At 36.2% G+C, this 19,008-nt stretch overlaps 2 protein-coding genes across 2 annotated transcripts in view; one reads left to right on the top strand and one right to left on the bottom strand.

Annotated features, from left to right (window-relative positions):
* LOC134854323 (uncharacterized) overlaps nucleotides 1-19,008 on the bottom strand; it is a 348,488-nt gene that overhangs the window by 183,385 nt on the left and 146,095 nt on the right. The gene's annotated exons all lie outside the window — the stretch shown is intronic.
* Nucleotides 1-19,008, top strand: part of LOC134854316 (nonsense-mediated mRNA decay factor SMG8-like) — a 33,529-nt gene that overhangs the window by 2,210 nt on the left and 12,311 nt on the right. Inside the window, exons 2-4 of the mRNA XM_063870521.1 lie at nucleotides 5,319-5,416; nucleotides 12,072-12,316; nucleotides 15,688-16,040. Coding sequence (XP_063726591.1) covers nucleotides 5,319-5,416; nucleotides 12,072-12,316; nucleotides 15,688-16,040 — 696 coding nt within the window. The remainder of the gene's footprint in view (nucleotides 1-5,318; nucleotides 5,417-12,071; nucleotides 12,317-15,687; nucleotides 16,041-19,008) is intronic.

The following is a 19,008-nucleotide window of genomic DNA, read 5'->3' as shown; positions in this document are numbered from 1 at the left end:
TGGTCGAAGTTTTCCAGAAGTTCCTAAAAACTTTTTTGGTCTTTTTTTTCAAAATTTTTCCTGCGGCTCCGACGTTTTGCTGGAAATAAGATCTCTATACTCTGTTTTTTTTTAAATTTTGCCTGCAGGGCCAAAATTGTGCTGAAAATAAGCTCTCTATTCTCTATAAGGCTCAAAAAGTCAATTTGGTCGACCTACAAATTAGGTCGACAAAATTTTCGATTTTTTTAAAACTCCGCCCTCTCGAATATTCTAGATCTGCGTCTGCTGAGAAGTTTTTTTAAACTGAATAAGAGTAGATGAATCTAGATCAAAAGCTTATACAGGTGGTTATGATTTTGCTCGTTTTTTTCAGTGAGTCGTAAAATTTGTTCAGACTCAACCTCTCACTTCAGGGGTTCGAACCCCTGCCGACCCAAAAGGTCCCCCTCTGTTTTGTTTTGAGATATCCATTTTTGGCTGGCTGACATTGAAATTTTCAGGGTGGATGCATGCCGGAAAAAAAACGATTTTTTTGTCCGAAATTTACCAATAATTTTTTAGGCGAAATTTTATCAAGAGCTGATCTGGAATCACATTATTCTGATAGTCTCCAATTTCAAGAGGGAAACCAGATGCGTAATTGCATGCTAGGTTTTTTGCTTCTATCTTAGCATTGCAAGATGAGTTTCTGGAGTTGGTTTTTAAGCGTTTTTCTTGGTAACTGGGGATACTCTTCACGATTATATAGAAGCTGCTTGAAAGTCTGACCAATTTTTGTATATCGTCCAGCAGGGCACTTATTGAATCTAGATGCTCGCATATAATTTTTAGTACATTGTGTTCTTTACTTGAATGCGGCGCAAGCTTAAGGCGTTTCGTTTTTTGAACTTAGATCAGATCCTGTCGAATTTCATTAATTGCGAAGTTAAAAATTAACTACTTTAAACTGATATTGCTTCCTACTTTTGTCTTTAAATAAAAAGAACCCGGTTCTTGCTGAATTTGAAAGCGAGTTGAGAACTTTTCAGGGCAGTAATTCAGATTGGAATTGATGCTGATTTCATCCGTACAAACGTATAAAGAACCACAGCGCTAGCTTTTATGTTGCGCTCATTTGGAAAATAGTTTTCATTTGTGATGTGGAGTTAAATTAGCTTGCTTTTTATTTTTAGTCTGCAGTTGCGTTTGTTTAAACTCTTTATAAAATGCAGTTTTTAATCCTCAGGGAAATGAATCAACAAACGAGCAGTTGAGCTCTTCACGGGGAACCCCTTTATGCCCCTGGTTAAGATCTAGATACAATTTTTTGGTTAATTTTTGAACTTGTAATTTTGCCTCAAGCAACGAGCCCGAGAAATTTAATTAGACCCTGTTAGGCCAGAGGTATATTTGGTTCTGATCAGTGCTCAGCATTTCATTATGACATTATTTAATTATGATTTTCGAAAGCTAAAAGAAAACAAGGATAGCCGGTTGCTGTACAAGTAGCACAGAATGTTCCGACCACCTATCTATCTATTATTACCCTTGCGATAAGCAAGGGTATTGCAATCGGGTGTTAGATTTTTTCCATTAAATAATTTTGTTCACAGAACTCATTTATCTTCTGATTTCTTGAAAATTCAAATAAAACTGCTATAATTTAAGTAGTAATTAGATAAAACCCGTTTCAGGTTGTAAATATTTTCGTGATTTTCGTCCTAGTTTCTGTCGGTTCATTTTTCCAATTTTTTAAACGCCATTTATTTATCTGATAGGGTTTTATCGGCTTATCTTCTAGAGCATGTGCTTTGTTCCAATGTAAACAGTTTTTTTTTACTACAACTGAAAGTTCAGTAATTTGTAACTTTACCAATTCTGATTTTGGGTTATTTTTTTTCATTTTCGTTTCTTTTGTAAATATTTGAACAGTTTCAATTCATGTTGTATCGGCTCAGTCAGCTCATCTTGCAAAATGTCGAGGGTTAATGTTTTCGCATGCGATTAAGTATTTTTAGATTGGATGGGTCGTAAAAATTATTAAAACTTTTTGAAATTTTTTATGGCAAGTTTTGTTTTCGGCTTAAACGAAATGCGACCCAAAATTTGTTGCCGCTCTGTAATTGATTGTCAATTCTTTTTAAGGCTGTTTATAAGTTTCTGTATAAACAAACATGAAATTTTTTAGCTGAATCTTTTTTTCCTTTTCAATTAATTGTTTTTTCAGAACCTTTTTCCAGTTATGTTTTTAACTTCATTTTCCAGATATTTTTTTTGTATGTCAAGTGTTGCGAAGCTCCTTTTCGCATTTGTGTATATTTAATTGGGGGCTTCACTATCTTGCTTGTTGAAGCTTCTTCAACGTATCCTTTTTGCATGTTTAACGAAAGAGTTTTTGCACGTTTAATCTATATCGTATATTGCAATGCTTCAATTTTTTTTGATTTTCCATCTCGAATTCAGTTTATTTCGCAAAGTTTGAACAAATCAAAAGTGGGATACTGTCAGGGTTTTCCAATTTGGCCTTCAATTGTGAATACCCAAATCTGGTTTATGAGACTAGATTTTACATTTCAAAAATTTTCTCAAAACTGTACAGGGGTTGCATACAACTTTTCTCAGGGGTTGCATACATTGCCTTAAAATATGACTGCTCAAATTCTCCTTTTTCCAAGGTATGAAGATTTTTTTTTTCAAAAATGTTCAAAGAACTTAGATATAAAAAAATTGACTAAAATTGAAAATCCTAGCTCTATATTGAGAGAGGCTGTCAGGATACCTCTAGGGGTAGCAAATCTTGCCTCCAAATATGACGTTTCAAATTGTTCAATATTACGAGAGATGACATTTTAATGTTTTTTTTTCAAAAGTTTTTAAGAGCTCAGATACTAAAACATGACAAAAGTCAATTCTCAACCCTGTGGTTCGTTGCTGTCAGAGTACTCTCAGGGTTTGCAAATCTTGCCTCAAAACATTTGTACTCAAGTTTTTATAGTTTCCGAGATATCATGTTTTTAAAAAAAATTCAAAGAATTTAGATATTATTACATGACAAAAGTTGTAATTCTCAACACTTGGGACCTGTCAGGGTAATCGAAGGGTTTGCAAATTTGCCTCAAATTTGAGTGCTCAATTCTTTCCAGTTTCCGAGATAAGACGTATTTTGTAAATTTTTCAGAAATGACCAAATAATTTTTATATAGAATACTTGACTTAAGTTGAAATTCTGAGGGTCGGTTACGGGTTTTCTCAGGCGTTGCAAATCTTGCCTCCAAATATGACTGCTCAAATCCTTCTAGTTTCAGAGATATGATGTTTTTTGTGTCTATTTCAAAAATTTTCAAGAAAAATTAGGTTCATCTATAGAAGTTGCTAGTCATGCTTCCGATCTTGATTTCTCAAATGCTTTCACTTTCGAGACATGTTTTTTTTTTCAAAGAATTTAGATATAAACGTTTTCAATGAATAGATATAAAAATTTTCAAAAATTGAATGTTTCCTTACTATATTAGGCGCTGTCAGGATATTTAGGGGATTTTCAAATCTGGACTCCAAATATGAATGCTCAAATTTTTATAGCTTCCGAGATATGACGTTTTTCAAGTATTTCAAGTTTTTCAAAAAAATTTGATATAGAAAAACTGAAATAATATATTGGGGTGCTGTCAAGGTTCACTCAGGTTTATATCTGGACTCCAAATACGCTGCTCAACCCCTTTTAATTTCCTAGATTTGACATTTTAATGATTTTTCGGAAATTTCGAAAAAGGGTTGACGTTAAATTTCATAAAACAATATATATATTTTTTCAACATTTGAAGATGAGTTTAGTGATTTTGCAAAAGATATAAGTTAGTTTTTTTAAATATGGGTGCAGTTGTATGCTCTCCCCCAGTTTAGGGTTGTTTTCGACTTAAAATTACGAAGATTTGAAAGCCAGTACTCACGTAGTTTTGACCATTTTAGTTTGAAGAGAACCTTCCGGTTGAAAATGAATTAACGTTTTGACATATACAGCGTTGTTGGATGCCCCCGTATTATGTTTTCGTTGCATTCATTTCGTTTTTTTTTTCATATATTTATTATATAAACAATATTCGTGTTCCTTAATCTTCGCGTTCCTTAATGTTTGAAGCACCTGAGGTGCGTTACAGGCTAGCATTCAAAGAGAACTACTAAAAAAATGTATTTTTTTTTTCAAATTAGTTTAGTTTTTGTGCGTTTTCATGAGAGAACTGTAAGAAAGTGTTGAATCTTAGTTAGTTAGACATAATGGCAACAGTTTTGTTTAAAAAAAAACGAAAACTTTTTTTTTAATTTTAAAAAAATCGATTTTTTTGCAGAAAAAATTCACGTTTTTTGAGTAACTGCTTTTGAAAGAAAAGCTTAATCAAGCTACCAAAACTATTTTTTTTGTAGTTAAACGAGATTTTCATTACCTAAATTTCAAAACTTTCAGTACAACTTCGAGAACTTTAGACTAAACTTTTGAACCGGTTTTTTAAGACTGGGACAAATTTTTAACCTCTGAAGTCTTCTAATCACGACTGAAAGGTCTTTCATATGATTTATCGCTGGTCCCATTCTGATCATTTTATTTGAGTGGGAAAAAAAGAAAAAACACCCGAATTGTCGATGGTCGGAACAACGATATGATTCAGTAAGGAATCGCTACCGAAAAGCCCTGCCCTTGTATTGGGTAACTGCTTTGAATTGGATTAGACTGAAATGTCTCAATTTTAAATTGATTGAAAGGTCGCAAACTAATTTCGTCTGAAATTTCTACGTGTTCAGAAATTGAATTTTTATCTTAAAGAAATGTGTTTTATTTGATCATTATGATGCGTAGAAGAAGCTCAAAAATGATGCCTAACTATTCCTGGAAAAAATGAAAAAGATTTTTTTTCGAATACTTCAGGAAGTAAGGGAAGAAACTATGGCGTGCGGAGTTTTTTCTTCCCGTTTTTGGCTACCCCAATTTTGTAAATGTGGTATTATATTAAAGCCCTATAGTCCTAAATGGGAATCCGAATAAGTTTTCTCAGAGAAGAAACGGGTTTGCTATTGAAACGGGTTCTTTTTTCTGACTAGATAACTGACACGCGAATTTACGAATTACACCCGATATACTCTTTTTAATTCTGCTGCAAAGCTGACATTGTTTAAGCGTTTATTACCCCTTATTCTAGCGTTTTTGTTTAATTCAATTGTCTTTCTGGAAAAAATTAACTGCTACTCAGGAAAAGAAACTATTTGCCTAAATTTTTACGATTTTGTAAAAATTTTTCTTGCAAATCAGTGCTGTCGGAACATTCTGTGGTACTTGCACATCAACCGGCCATAATTGTTGCTTTTAGTCAATGAACAAAGTGGAATTGTGGTGCTGGATGTTAAAACTCCGCTGGAATTCAACCTTGCCACTGACTCACTCACGAAGATACTTCAAAACTCAAAGGTAGTTTAATTCACAGATAGACATTTATAGTTAGTTTCATCATTTTCGGCTTGAAGTCTAAGCTATTTATTGGTCAAAATATATATACTGCCTCTTAAATAATCAAATCGAAAAATTTGAGGGGTAAGTTAGCTGGAACCAAAAAAAACAGTGAGATCAAGTGCCTCGTTTAGTGCCGAATAGTTAGTTAATCGTCTTTGTTTTGTGAAATTTGAGACTTTTTAGGTCACATTTGTACTCCCTTTTTCGAACCAGTCAACATCACCTCGCCGAAAAGCAACAAAATTTGGTTGTTTGCAGGTTATTTGGACAAAATATAATGAGACTCAGTTGATAATTTGCAGGTGGCCCGGCTCGACGGCCGGAGCGAGATTTAATTTGTGGCTTGTTTTTCGTTGAGTCTACATTTTGAGCATGTCGACCCTGGTGAAGCGAATTTCGAGGGGTGAGATCTTCTGGCCGGGATGGACGTTGTAGAGGATGATGAGGAGGGCGATTGCGACCAGAATGAGAAGGATCCAGCAGATGACGATCACTTCTGTTTGGTCCTTGTCGTTGTCCAGCTCACTGCCCCAGTTCTGCAGTTGGGGCAGCAGGAATCCATTGGGGAAGTTTCTGACTCGGGTCCGGTTTTGTTGAGAGGCCAGACCAAGTCCCATAATGTTTAATTTCAATTTATAGATACAAATAAATTGTCTGGTTTTAATAATAACTAGTGTGCGTAGTTTAATAACAAACAAACTGTAACTATTTTTATTTCGATTTGGTTGGTTTGGTGGAATTGAATTACTGCGTTTTTCAAATAACTGTTTTTTTTATTTTGTGCTTTAGAGTTATGTGTCTATAGATAATAAAAGGTCCTCAGTGAGAAGGATTTTCCACCGTGGTTCGTTTACTGTGTAAGGGGGAATATTATCGCCGTTAACAAAAAAGAAATTTCACTGATAAGTATTTGGCAAACGCATCGCTGTAAAGTAAGGAACAGAAAAAGTGAGGGAGATTGTGCTGTGTGTTATTTTTGCATCCGCTCAAAAATAGTCAGGATGTGGAATTCTGAATGAATTCGTCTATAGGAGAAAAAATGGACTGTTTTGTGAAAAAAGGGGGAAAAAGGCAGTGGCATTAGAGTAAGAATTTCGTTTTGTGCGAGGGAGGAAAATAATGCTGCAGTAGTTTTTTTCGTTCTGTTCTGTACATTTTATCCGTATATACGTTCACAAATGGGGAAAATCTCTATTTCTAATTTATCCGCTTTCTAAGTTTTATTTCTTTTCTGCCTTCTTTTTTTTTTGGTAAACTGAGCATAGCACGCAGGTAAGGTTGGCGAGATGGTCTGCTTACAAAAATTGCATAATAGGCAGGATGCTAGATTGTAAAATCCTATTTCGGGTTGGTATAAGCTGACAAGGGTGAAAGTTGTGGGAAGGAGGAGGGCTGTTGAGAATAGCCTTTCTTAGCAATTGTGGGCACATTTCGACCGCCCGACATACTATTACCCCTTTGCTCTTTCAAATTCAACAACCGACCCTATCAGTCAAAGCAGCAAAATGTGAAGAGCGTGACGCCAAATTGACACTCAGCTGAAAAGGTGAACGGGTTGAATAATTAATTGCGATGAAAATAAGTAAGGTCACCATAGTTTGCTGAGACTCAATTATCATTTGTGATTTAAAAAAAGTACCAGCACAAGAGTTCGCGGTGACATAAATACTATTTTTAATGAACGAAGTGATTTATCACTAGGGTAGTGTGGTTTTTCTCTTTTTCAGGAAAAAATCTGAAAAATTTCCCGCTCAAATTTCAGCTTGATTTTTTAAAAAAAGTTTAATCACCATTGCGATAAGCAAGTTTGTTGCAATCGGGTACTAGACTTTTTGTTAAATAATTTTGTTCGCAAGATGACTGAAAGTGGTGATAATTTCTCGCCATCTGTTTTTTCATCAGCTAACAGACAAATTTTGAGCATGTCTGCATTTAAAACGCCTGTCATATTCGAAATTTGTTTCAATGTTGGTTGTAAATTCACCAGCTCCGATTTCAGTATATCCGTTTTTCCAATTTTATTCGGCTTAAAAGGTTTGGGCTGATAATATATCGGCTTAGCGGCCTCTTTTGGAGTTGTTTGAGCGGAAAAATGTTTTTATCTAAATGGTTTGAGGGGGACTTATATATTTTTTATTTTAAAAAAACGGCGCAACATGTTTCTGATCAAGAATTGTCGGCTTTGTTACCGCTTTGTAAGTTGTGTTTAAATACTTCTCGGTATATTTTTGAAAGCAGTTTTTTATAAGGCAAAATCAAAACTTCGATTTTTTTCGAAAGTTTTTTTTTCGCATAATTTTTTTCTACGGCTTTCATCTCGGCTTTCTGTCGGTTAGTTTGTTATTATGTTTTTCAAATTGCGTCGTCTTTTCTGTTTGGTGTGATGAAAGAATCTAAATGAAAGCATAACAATTTGATAGTAAAAACTTGGGACATTTGACAACACATTCATAAACATAAACATTTGAAAAATCAAAAAAAAATTGCAGAATTTTTTTGATTGGTTCATTTACACTTTATTCGGAAGAAAGCGCTCAAGCAATTCTTTGTAGCTAATTGTTAATAAGTATAAGTGTTAATAAGTTAAAAATTAAGAAATTGTTAGTTTTCATAAGCCTGCTCGCTCGCTTAATTCGCTTGAAATTAGACAAAAAGTCAAAGCATTCAAACTAGTATTTTTTCGACACTGGAAAAGTTTGTTGGAGATTCGAAGCACGACTGTTCGAATCACGACTGAAAGCTGTTTGAATCACTTAATGTGATGTATTAATGTGACTTAATGTGATATATCACTCGAACTATTCCGATGATTATTTGTGGTACCTGATTTTGCATGGAAAAAAGTTAAACTCACCCGAATACAAAGTTCCTCCCCGCTTTCAGTGGTTGGAGCAAAAATGTCAAGGCTGTAAAAACGTGCTTGAGATTCAGTTGCGAAAGTGGATTTTAATTTTAAGAGTTCCCAGTTTAATAAAATTGCTGATTGTCCCGGGTTTTGTTTGGATTAGTTTTAGCGAAAAAGTAGTCAATGATAAATGTTTCTGGAAATGCAAAGAGCTTGAACTTGATGTCACTTTCTCCGAAAATTGAAAAAAGTTGGATCAATTGAGCAATCTTTGCAGAGAAGTAGCTCAATGAGTACTGGAGGCATTTTATAATCATTTGAAAACGGTTTCAACTGCTTGAACTTATGCTGTAGATCCTCTAAAGCTGGACCAAAACTGGACATAATAAAACCAAGATTTTAGTGAATTTCGTTTCGGAGTGAAAAAAATTCTACGAATAACCGGCTATATACTGCCTTAATGAAGAAAAGCATCTATATATGTAGATGATTCATGTGTTCAATAGCATGTCGAGGGTAAGAGGGTGACTGCCAATCCCCCTCCCCTACCTCATTCAATTTTCGTCTTCTTTCGAATTCGTCTGCTTGAAAATCTTATGTTCAACTTGATAGATTCTTCGCTGTTTCAGTTTGAGCTTACGCTAGGCGGAGACTGTAAAAATAATCGATACTACTAAACTGGTTGAATTAAATTGGAATTATCCCATTCAGTGAATAAAACAAATTGATGTGAGTTTCAAGAACTCGCTTCTTGTTGGTTTAGTCAGCCATTGAAACTGAATCAGATCTAACTCATCTTTTTCTCATTAAATTGAATTTTGTTTGGTAGGGAAACTAATAAAAATTTATTTGAAATAGTAAAACAATCGGATATATTAAAATTTTTTGAACTTTGAATTAATTTCGGTACGCTGAAATCAAAAACATTTAAACAAATTGCATGCACAAGATTACTTCAAAAATGAGTAAAAAAGCAAATTTATTTGTCCTTGCCCTGAAAAACCTTAGTATAGATGTTTGCATTAATTGTCACGACTTTTTGTACAGGACATCAAAAAACCATTCCATTAGGAGACAGAATTAGAAATTTTTGCAGAAAGAGGAGAAAACATAGAAATTGAAAGCACGTTTTCAGGATAAGAATGTAGGGGAGTCAATGCCATATTTTTCAGAAACTTGTATATGGTTAAATTTTTGAAGTAAATTGTTAAGAGAAAATTTTTTTGAAGCTTATAAGACCTATTTGAGCAAATTTGATTCAAACTCTACTGATAAATCCCGTAGCCTTGCATTTCCCGTAGTCTTATCATTCGCGCTTTTGAAAGGTTCCAAGGTTTTCGCCAATCATTTTACCTGCTTTCTGAAGGCATTTGCACGTTGTGATGTATAATGTCTCCAGGTCTTGTGAGATTTTATTAGCCGAGTTTTCAAATCTTAAAAGAAAACGTGACGGAAATGTATCAGATTTCAAATACAAGCAATTGTCAATACCTTATTACATTAGCGCAATTTAGTGAGCGTTAGTGTAATAGTGCGGATGTTCTTTTCTAACCTAAGTCGCAAGTATTGGTGCCCTTTTTGGGTCAACTTAACGGCTTTTTGATAGCATGTGCTTTCAAATTTGAATAATAATAAGTTTACACATTTGATGCATTTTGAATTCATCAAATGAACCAAAAAATGCTATTTGTTTCAAACTACAGAACGATCATAACAACTCGATTGCAGAAATTTTGTATTTCAATATATCTCGCAATTTTTAAAATGTATATTTTTATACATAATGTGCCTTTATACTTTCCAATTGCGTGCAAAGTTAGTGTGGATGCATTCAGTTGGTTATATTCCAAATTATTACTTGTACAATTGTGTCTATTTCTAATTGGTGACATTTTTGCTGCAGCTTTTTATTAGCATATGTAGCTGCTTTATTTGTGAATAGCCATTGCCGATTGTTAAGCGTTCGTGGCCGAGTGGGCAGGGCGCGAGACTGCTAATCTTGATGTCGCAGGTTCGAATCCAATACGTAGCAAAGTTTCACTAATATAAGGCTTATTTCTGTTTTTTTATTTTGCTTTATAGAGATGCTTTTTAGTCGTTCTCGCAAGTGTTTGCGAAGCGCAGCGGGTTAACTCCTAACACTTACCAGGCCTTTGTGTTCAGCCATTACTTTTACTCTTTTTCAACCAAGTTTGATATCTGTTCATTTTGATCAATGAAGATCTGATCAAGGTTGTTTTTTGTTTGATTGATTTTATTTTAATATAAACTGATCTTTCAATAAAAAAGCTCAGATGCGTAAGATTGCTGCCAAAGTATATAAATAATTTTGATGGGGCTTTTCAAATCACTTATGGCGTTTAAAAGCCCTACTTGGACTTGTTCATTGGTAACTGCTGCATGGATTCAGTTAGGTGTCTTCTGACTCTTAAGCCCCCATTCAATGATATTGAAGTTTCTTGGCTCTAGGGCAGAAGAACCAGTTAGTTGCAGCAAAAACCGTTAAATGAACAAGATCAAGTTTGTGCCATGAAACCGGTTAGAGGTAGAGGTGCCTACGGCTAGCGAGTTTTCGAGTTTCATCATTTAAGTTGTTTTATACATTGTAGTTCCGTTTTTTTATATACACTACAGTAGAGCTACTGTTATTTAAATGGAATCACCCTCTTCTCGGTAGATGCACTATTTGTTCAGAGGGTGCCACGTACCCATTTTTTATTTTTTCTCATATGCAAGATCGTTTTTTTTTTGTTGTTGTTGCATTTAGCCTTGACTACTTTTGTATTTTTTTCTTATCTGTTGTATCTCAATTGATTTTATTCAAATTCAGGGCTGCACTTGGCAACCCTTATTGGTTCGTTAGACGTTCTTTTTTTGTTACTGATGTATTCATAGTTAATTCATCTGATTAAAAAGTAACAACGAGATTTCTTGTTTTTCGCGCGGAGGATTGATATCGATTTGTTGACCTTCAGAGGAGACAGATTTTCAAAAAAAAACTTTTGAACATTTTTTGAAAGAAAAATGGGCCAAAAAGGCCTTTTAGACACTTTTTGGGTAATCGCACTTCCCTTTCTTTTTAAGTATATATTGGCGCCAAAGGCGCCTCAAGAAAAAATTTAAGGTCCGTCGGTCAAAAATGGAGATCTCAAAATAGTACAAAGTAATAGTTCTCAAAATAGTTCAACCCTGAGGAAGGGGGCGTCCGCCCCCTCCCTAAATCTGCTGGTGCTTCTAAGTACTCAAGTATTTTCAAGAGAACAAAATCAGCTTGTAAATTGCAAAACGCATCAGCTTGTTTTAGGAAAAAGTGCCATTTACACTGCATTTGCAAGAGAAATTACTTAACTGCCAATTGAATATCTGCTCAACCTATTCGGTAAAATTAGTGTGACGAAAAAAGGAATGACTTCATTTGATTTTAGTTCAATTAGGGAAACATTTTAAGCTTAAACTACTGAAGCAACAAGTTTTTTTGATTAAATCAAGTAGCGTTAATGATCTTTTTGCATAAAACAATACTTTTATGCTTTGAATAAATAATTATTTAACTATTATGAAACAGTTTTCTTTTTCCTGTTTCAATAAAATATACTTCTTGGAATAGCGTTTCTCAAAAACACAGTTTCTCAAAAACACAGTTTCTGTTTCATATTGTATGTAAAAAAAATATTGTCATTTTTGGTAAATTTACTTCGGTTTCTGAAATCTCATGTAAAATTTTGAAATATGAGAATTAGGTTCCAAAACAAGGTTGTTTTGTTTCAGGACCTTGAGTTGGTGCATACAAAACTAGTCATGTTTCTCATGCATGTGTGCCAGTTTGTCATACTGGTCCAGCCCTCGGCCTCTCTGACCACCCGACTTGTCGCTTCTCTCCGACTCCTCGACACAATGCGACACAGTCTCACGGCTCAGCTGATGAACTTCGTCGCACGTGAGTCGAGAAGTCGAAACCAGAACCCACCGGCTGATATCTGGATGCGACTGGGAGGCAGATTCTGTGTTCCAAGGTTTGAATTCTGATTTAATTTGCTTCAGCATTTGACGTGCCGTTTTTTCCCTCGAAAATGTTTTCATGATTTTTTTTCATTACATAATTGGGTTAAATTGTGTGAGTACAGTTTAATTTAAGTTATCGTTATGAGTTGGTTAGAAAAATCTTCTAAGCTCTAAACAAAAATTAATTGGTAAGTTTTACGTTGATTAGAAATTATAGTGATGATTTAAATTATCCGGACAAAATCTGAAATTTTAAACGCGTTTTTCTCAAAAAAGGGTTGAGATTAGACAAATATTTAACGGAATAAAAGTTGCCTAGAGTTTCACCAAAAGTATTACGGATTAATTTATTTTGCGAAATTCGAAACCAAAAATGGATCTTTTGCCTTTTCTTTTAGTTAAGTAAAGTTTACATTAAAACAACCAATTTAATTGATGCAAAATAGTTAGCAATTTAGACAAACAGTTAACGGAACAAAAGTTGCCTAGCATTTCACTAAAATTATTACGGAGCAATTTATTTTGCGAAATTAGAAAATAAAAATGGGTCTTTTGCCTTTTTTTAGCTAAGCAAATTAACTACCAAGTTCATTGATGCAAAAAAATATATCAAAAGAAGCCTCTTATACAACCAAACAAAGTTCCAGAAGATAAAATCTTCAAAAAATTGCGCAAAACGTTTAAAGTTTGTTTTTAATGTTCTTTAAAGTAACATTGACCTTTTCTGGCTATCAAGCAAAAATATATTCTCTTATACAGATTTTTGGAGATTTTACCGTTCTAGAACTTTGGTTGTGGCTTCTTTTGTTACAAGTTTACCATTAATTAACTTGGTAGGTTTAGCGTAATTTTTGCTTAGGTAAAAAAGCCAAGAAAAATTGCATCATAATAGTTCTGGTAAAATTCTAAGCATTTTTTGTCGCCTCAATTTTTTGTCTAATCTCAATTCAATTTGAGAAAAACGGGTTGAAAGTGTCCAATGTTGTTCATTTGTGCGGTTAATTTAAATCAGCACTGTATTTAATGTTCTTAATGTAATGTATATTTCATTTCGAGTAGACTGTAAAGATACATGCCCTTTTAATCTGAGAAAGATGTTCTTGGCCTTAATCAAGGTTCAAGTAAGAATCATGATAGGAGTCCTAAAGGTCTGATTATGATTGCTGGCCCAACAAGTTAAAATAGCCCATCATTATTTGAACACTGAACAAGACAATGTTTTGTCAATCCGTTGCGTTTTCAAAAAACTCTTTCGACGTCGATCTACCCCATTATTTTTTTCTGATATTAACTTATTTGAATCAAAGCCTCCATAACATAAGTATGGAGACATTGTTTTCAACAATGTAGACAATACACAATACTAGGAATGTATTTTCCGCTCAAAGATTCCAGGAAAATGTTTGTAGCTTTAATTTAGGAATTTAGATTGAGCTGATACTTCCACTTTTCATCCGTGTACATGTAGATCAGCTAACATAAATAGCATAAAAATAACGTGACGCTAGTGGAATTTACATTTTGATTAATTCACCTCAACACTACGTTCATCGACTGACGCTGTGACTAGACAAAATTTTCAGTGAACTAAATAACAATCGAAGGGTCAAGTGTCATGATGCTCGACAGGAACAAAAAACGAAGTAGACATTTTTTTACCCTGAACACCCACTTTTGTCTGTTCAATTTAGCGTTCATTGAGAGTTTTATGTTGATATTATTTGAAGAAGCAGAAATTTTTCTGGTTGTTAGTTAACTCATAATAAAGGAATTACAACTTAATTAGAATTTTATAGCAACTCAGAGAGAACAGCGAAAGAAAATATTTTATTGCAGGTTGCTGCCCTAAATTCAAATACATTCGAATAGTCTTATTGATTACATAAGTGTGAAAATGAAAATAATAGAAACCAAATAAACTTGGCAAAAAACGCGAAAAATAAAAGCATTTTTTCCTTAAGAAAACGATGCTGAATAAACGTTGGCCACTTACGTGGTATGTACAATTCACCGAATATACGCACAATCGTGTTAGCCGAATTAATTAAACAAACACTACATAATTGGATGCAAACTATAAAATTTTTGGAATTTATCTGTAAAAACTTTATCATAAACTCGTTAGTCGTAGCCCACCTCGTTGCGCTCAAATGCAAAACTTGAACTGGTGGCTACTGCCTCTACTAACTACACCTCGCACCGAACACCTCTCTGACTCCAATAAAATTAAATGAAGGCTAATTGGACGTTGGGCGCCCAACTGAGCTCAAGCAGCAGTATCAAGTGAACACGTCAAAACCTGAAACGCTTTGAAAACCCAATTAATTAGCATATTATATAATGCCCTAATCTCAACACTAGACGAAAGCGAAAAGCTAGCACTTAAGTGCAAATACATAATTGATGATGTTTTCGTTGCTTCAAATGCTTAAAACTAGGAGATTATGAGCCACTGATTGAATATCTGACTGAGTTATTTTATCGAAAAAGTCTGGAACTAAACAGTTTTTGCGGAGCGTAGAAGCTCTTTATGTTAGTTTTTTCTAAATTAAGTGTTTTAAAGGTAACGAACTTGCTCTACGTGTCACGTGAACAAGGATTCTTAATACAACAAAGTTTATTTTAAAAAACACAATGAAGTCCAGCAAGGAATCTCATAACAAAATTAGGAAGTTTTGAGGCAAATAGATCGTGAACAGTTATTTTTTTGCATTATATAAAAAACAAATGCTGTCGTAATTTCTTGAAAAAAATAACCGCAACTTTTTTTTCAGTATCATTTGGCATTAATTGAGAATAACTTACGAGTTTGCGAAAGATAGTGTATAGTACGAACCTTCTTTTTTCTAGCCTAACTTGTACATGAAAGTGTTCATTAAAATTGTTCACTTATTTGATGGCTCATTCGCTATAATCACGATCTGCAGCATTGGAAATTTCATAGCATCTGGTCTCTGCTTTACATGCGACTAGTGTTTGCGATTTCGTGTGCATACGTGGCTGAGTGTTTAGTGTGTGAGATTCATAATCTCTAGGTTGCAGATCGAAGCCGAAACGTAGCCGAATTTTACTAATTCGAGGCTTATTTCTTGTTCGTATCTAGAGCTGCTTTTTGCCGTCTTCTCGCTAGTGTTTGGAATGTGCGGCTTCGTCTCTGTGTGCAAAATTGGTTTAATGTTTGACCTATAGATTTCGAGTAAATTGGTTTTGGAACATTTTTTAGAAACAATCCCACATTGCTTTCTGATTTTATTTCGCACAAAATTTATGTTAACATTGAATGATAACTTAGAATCAACGGAAACACCAAGATAGCTGCATGAAGAAACATTTTTACTGGAAAAAAAAATCAATAATTAGCTGTATTTTTAAATATTATTAGGTTCATCATGTGTTGTCTTTGCTCTGGAAGCTTCTTTGAGTCTTTCAACGTCATCGAGGAATCCGAGAGAGAACTTTTGTCCGAGCAGCGAGACCCGAAAGATCGAGCACAGAATGCGTTTGTCAAGTTCTGTTCTGGTCTCGAAGAAGAAGTATATCACATTCTGAGAAAAGGATGGATTGTCCATGATCATGGATCTGTCAATGGTCTTCTTGCAGTTCCTCCGAAGAAGCCATTCATTTATCTTTTGCAGCTCAAGGGAAGTCAGAAAACAGCTTCCGGTTTTTTACTCCAGAGATTGGCGAGGAAAATTTCCTTGGACAGCGGCACCATTTACGTTGACGGAACTGACGGTAAGGAACACAGAAAGTTTCAGGCAATCCCTAATTGCGTTTTGTAAGCTTCAATCACCTTGAAACCATTTGTGCTGCGTTTAATTGGTTTTCCATTTTGTGTTGCGGCAAATGTATTTTTTTTATCCTTGGGTGGAAGCAATAACTGTGTAACTGTTTTCCTGTGTTGTAACAAAAATGAACTAAATACTCTCAAAGAACGGCCGATCTTTAGTGCGTACCTTTATACCTGCCTATCGCTCTTAAAATTCAATGACCGAGTAAAGTAAAAAGACTGCGCATCACAGACTTCTCTCAAATAATACACAGCAAAGATGTGACGTCAACCGTTAATATGTCTTATCTTAAAAACAAATAATTACACTTGCGAAGCTAGGCTTGTTACAAGGTCAACATTTTTTATCCAGTCGCACTTTTGTGTTCACTGGTTTTTAATAGAGTACAATCAATAGTCGTATAATGATATGTCATAATGAGGAACGATCAGTCGGCGTTTGGCTCGGACTGTAATAAAAAATCTCCCATGATTTATTTTCGATGTCCAGAGCAAGAGTTGGATAAATTAAATGTCACCCTGAGATATCTTATTGCGACAAAAAATGAATTTTGTCATGTTATTAGTTAAAAATATGTAAATGAATGTGTTCCACGCGGATCACCCTTTCACCTGTCCACGGAAAAAACACGCATTTGTTTTTACCCTTGCGATAATTACCTTTGCGATTAGCAAGGGTGTTGCAATCGGGTACTAGACTTTTTCCCCGCAAATAAATTTGTTCACAGACTAGTCAAAATTAGAAATGAAAAGTTTCGGTTCAGTTCATTATGAGTTCAAGGTTCTTTGCGTTCCCGCGCACTTGGTCTGGATGTGATGAACACGCTTGGGACGGCAAAAGTACTGGGTTCGAATCTGACAGGACCTTATTTTTTTTATCAAACGGGAAATATTCCATTACAAAAAAAATTGTCGGCCTAATAGTTGTCTGTTTAGTTCTGTAGGCTTAGTTGTTACATCGATTTTTTTGCCGTAATCAAGTTACACATTGTGGTTGCTTTTATTGTTTTGACTTACTACTGCTGTTTGTAGTTTTACTAACCTTGACTTCGTATATTTTTTTTTTCGCTTAAAAATTGAGTTGTGCCCAAATGATTTCGGCTTACATTTTATGGGCTTAGTGACCTAACTTTGAGCAAAATGCTTAAAATCTTAATAGAAATAGTACTTTTTCATGACAACAATATTTTTTTGGCGTTTTTATTGTTTTTTTCCTCGATCGATAGTTTGTTGTGTGTGACGGCCTTCTATCTGGAAATAGGGGGCTAGAAAAGCCCAGTCTTTCGAACGAACTTCAGCACGTTCTCTGGGGCCGCCTGCAGCAGTTTCAAGTCTGGATGCTCGCCGAGATAGGTCTTCCTCTCGGCCTCCCATCGTGGGCAGTAGAGGAGGAAATGCTCAGTATCTTCTTCGTCCTCGGTCCCGCAGTGCTCACACGAGGGATCTTCGGTGTTTCCATGTCTATGTTTTGTTGAATTGAGTGGTAGGTGGCGGTTCAGTCGGAGTCGGTGTAAGGTAGTTTCTTCGGTTCGCGTTCTGCCTGTGACCGACTCCAGGAACTCTCCGCCTGTAGCTCTTCTATGAATTGACTCTGGGTCTGTTCTCAGCAGGTAGTGTTCTAAGAAGCGCGGTTCTTTTTCGTCTTTGAGCGCTTCTTTCACATCTGTGCTGTTTATGTCGTTAAGTTGGTTCTTGGCTGTTGTTCTGAAGCAGGAGCGAAAGTCTCCTGTTCCGTGCGCTTTCAGTCTTTGTCGGGGGGCGTCTGTTGTCATGTGGGCGAGGTAGTGGCTCGAGTCCAGGTTTTCGATCTTGTTGAAGAGCCTGGCTGATTCTTCTTCGGCAACATGAAAGATCGGTGGAAGCTGAGCTTCGCGGCAAGTTGCTGCAGCATTCGAACCTTTGGGCGCTCCCGTGATTATTCTCGCCACTTGGTAGTTCAGTGATTCGAGTTTGTTTCTGTTGGTTTGGGAGGTAAAGGAGTACCAGACCCCGGCCGCGTAGAGGCCACCGGAACGTGCACACGCATTGAAGAGCTGTCTGAGTACTGAGCCTTGCATGCCCCAGTCGGTTCCTGCTAAGGCGTGGATGATCTTCGTTCTTGACTTCAGCTTGCTGCAGGCGGTCACGGTCTGTTCTGTGAACCGGAGCTGCGAGTCGAAGGTGATGTCGAGAATTTCCGGACCTTTGCGTTGAAGGTTGGAGCTGTACTTCACAGTGTCGCCGGCCAGACGTAGGGGAGGCTTCGCTTTTCCTGCTGTCTCCCTTGGATCTAAGGAGATCACTAACGCCTCGGTCTTCGAAGCACAGACCTTCAGGGGGTGGTCTTCTGCCCACTGGTCAACTGCTTGGAGTGCTCGCATGTGACTTGCTGCTTCTTCTGGAGACGAGAAGAGCCAAAGGTCGTCTGCGTAGACTTCTGGGTTAGACTCAGGGGCCTTTTGCCTGATGTAAGGAGGCGGTGAACAGGTTGAACAGCAGCGGTGACAGAGGTGAGCCCTGAGGTACTCCAGCTTGGAACACTTTGAAGTGACTGGTCGGTTGTTCCACTGAACAGCCGCTCTCCTGTCGGAAAAGAAGGCTTTCAGCCAGTGCAGGATACGGGATGGCATATCGTTGCAGGCTAGGTCCCTGAGAAGACCGCCGCGCTAAACCGTGTCGCAGGCAGCTTCGAAATCGACTGCAACGAGGAGGCTCCGTTTGCGATCTTGAAGGGCGTCGAAGAGGGACTGAGCGATGTGAGCTGTGCGGTCGAGAGTAGACCTCTTCGCTTGAAATCCTGATTGTTCCTGAGGAATGAAGCGCTCTTTCAGCCCAGGTCTTCATTCTGTCTCTGACTAGGGACTCCAGGATCTTCGAGACGCAAGACAAGAGGCTCACGGGCCTGTAGCTGCGGATCTTGTCCGCCGGTTTCTT

Source organism: Symsagittifera roscoffensis, chromosome 9 (assembly GCF_963678635.1).
Source record: "Symsagittifera roscoffensis chromosome 9, txSymRosc1.1, whole genome shotgun sequence".
Classification (NCBI taxonomy): domain Eukaryota; kingdom Metazoa; phylum Xenacoelomorpha; order Acoela; family Convolutidae; genus Symsagittifera; species Symsagittifera roscoffensis.
This window is presented reverse-complemented; position numbering and strand designations above follow the sequence as displayed.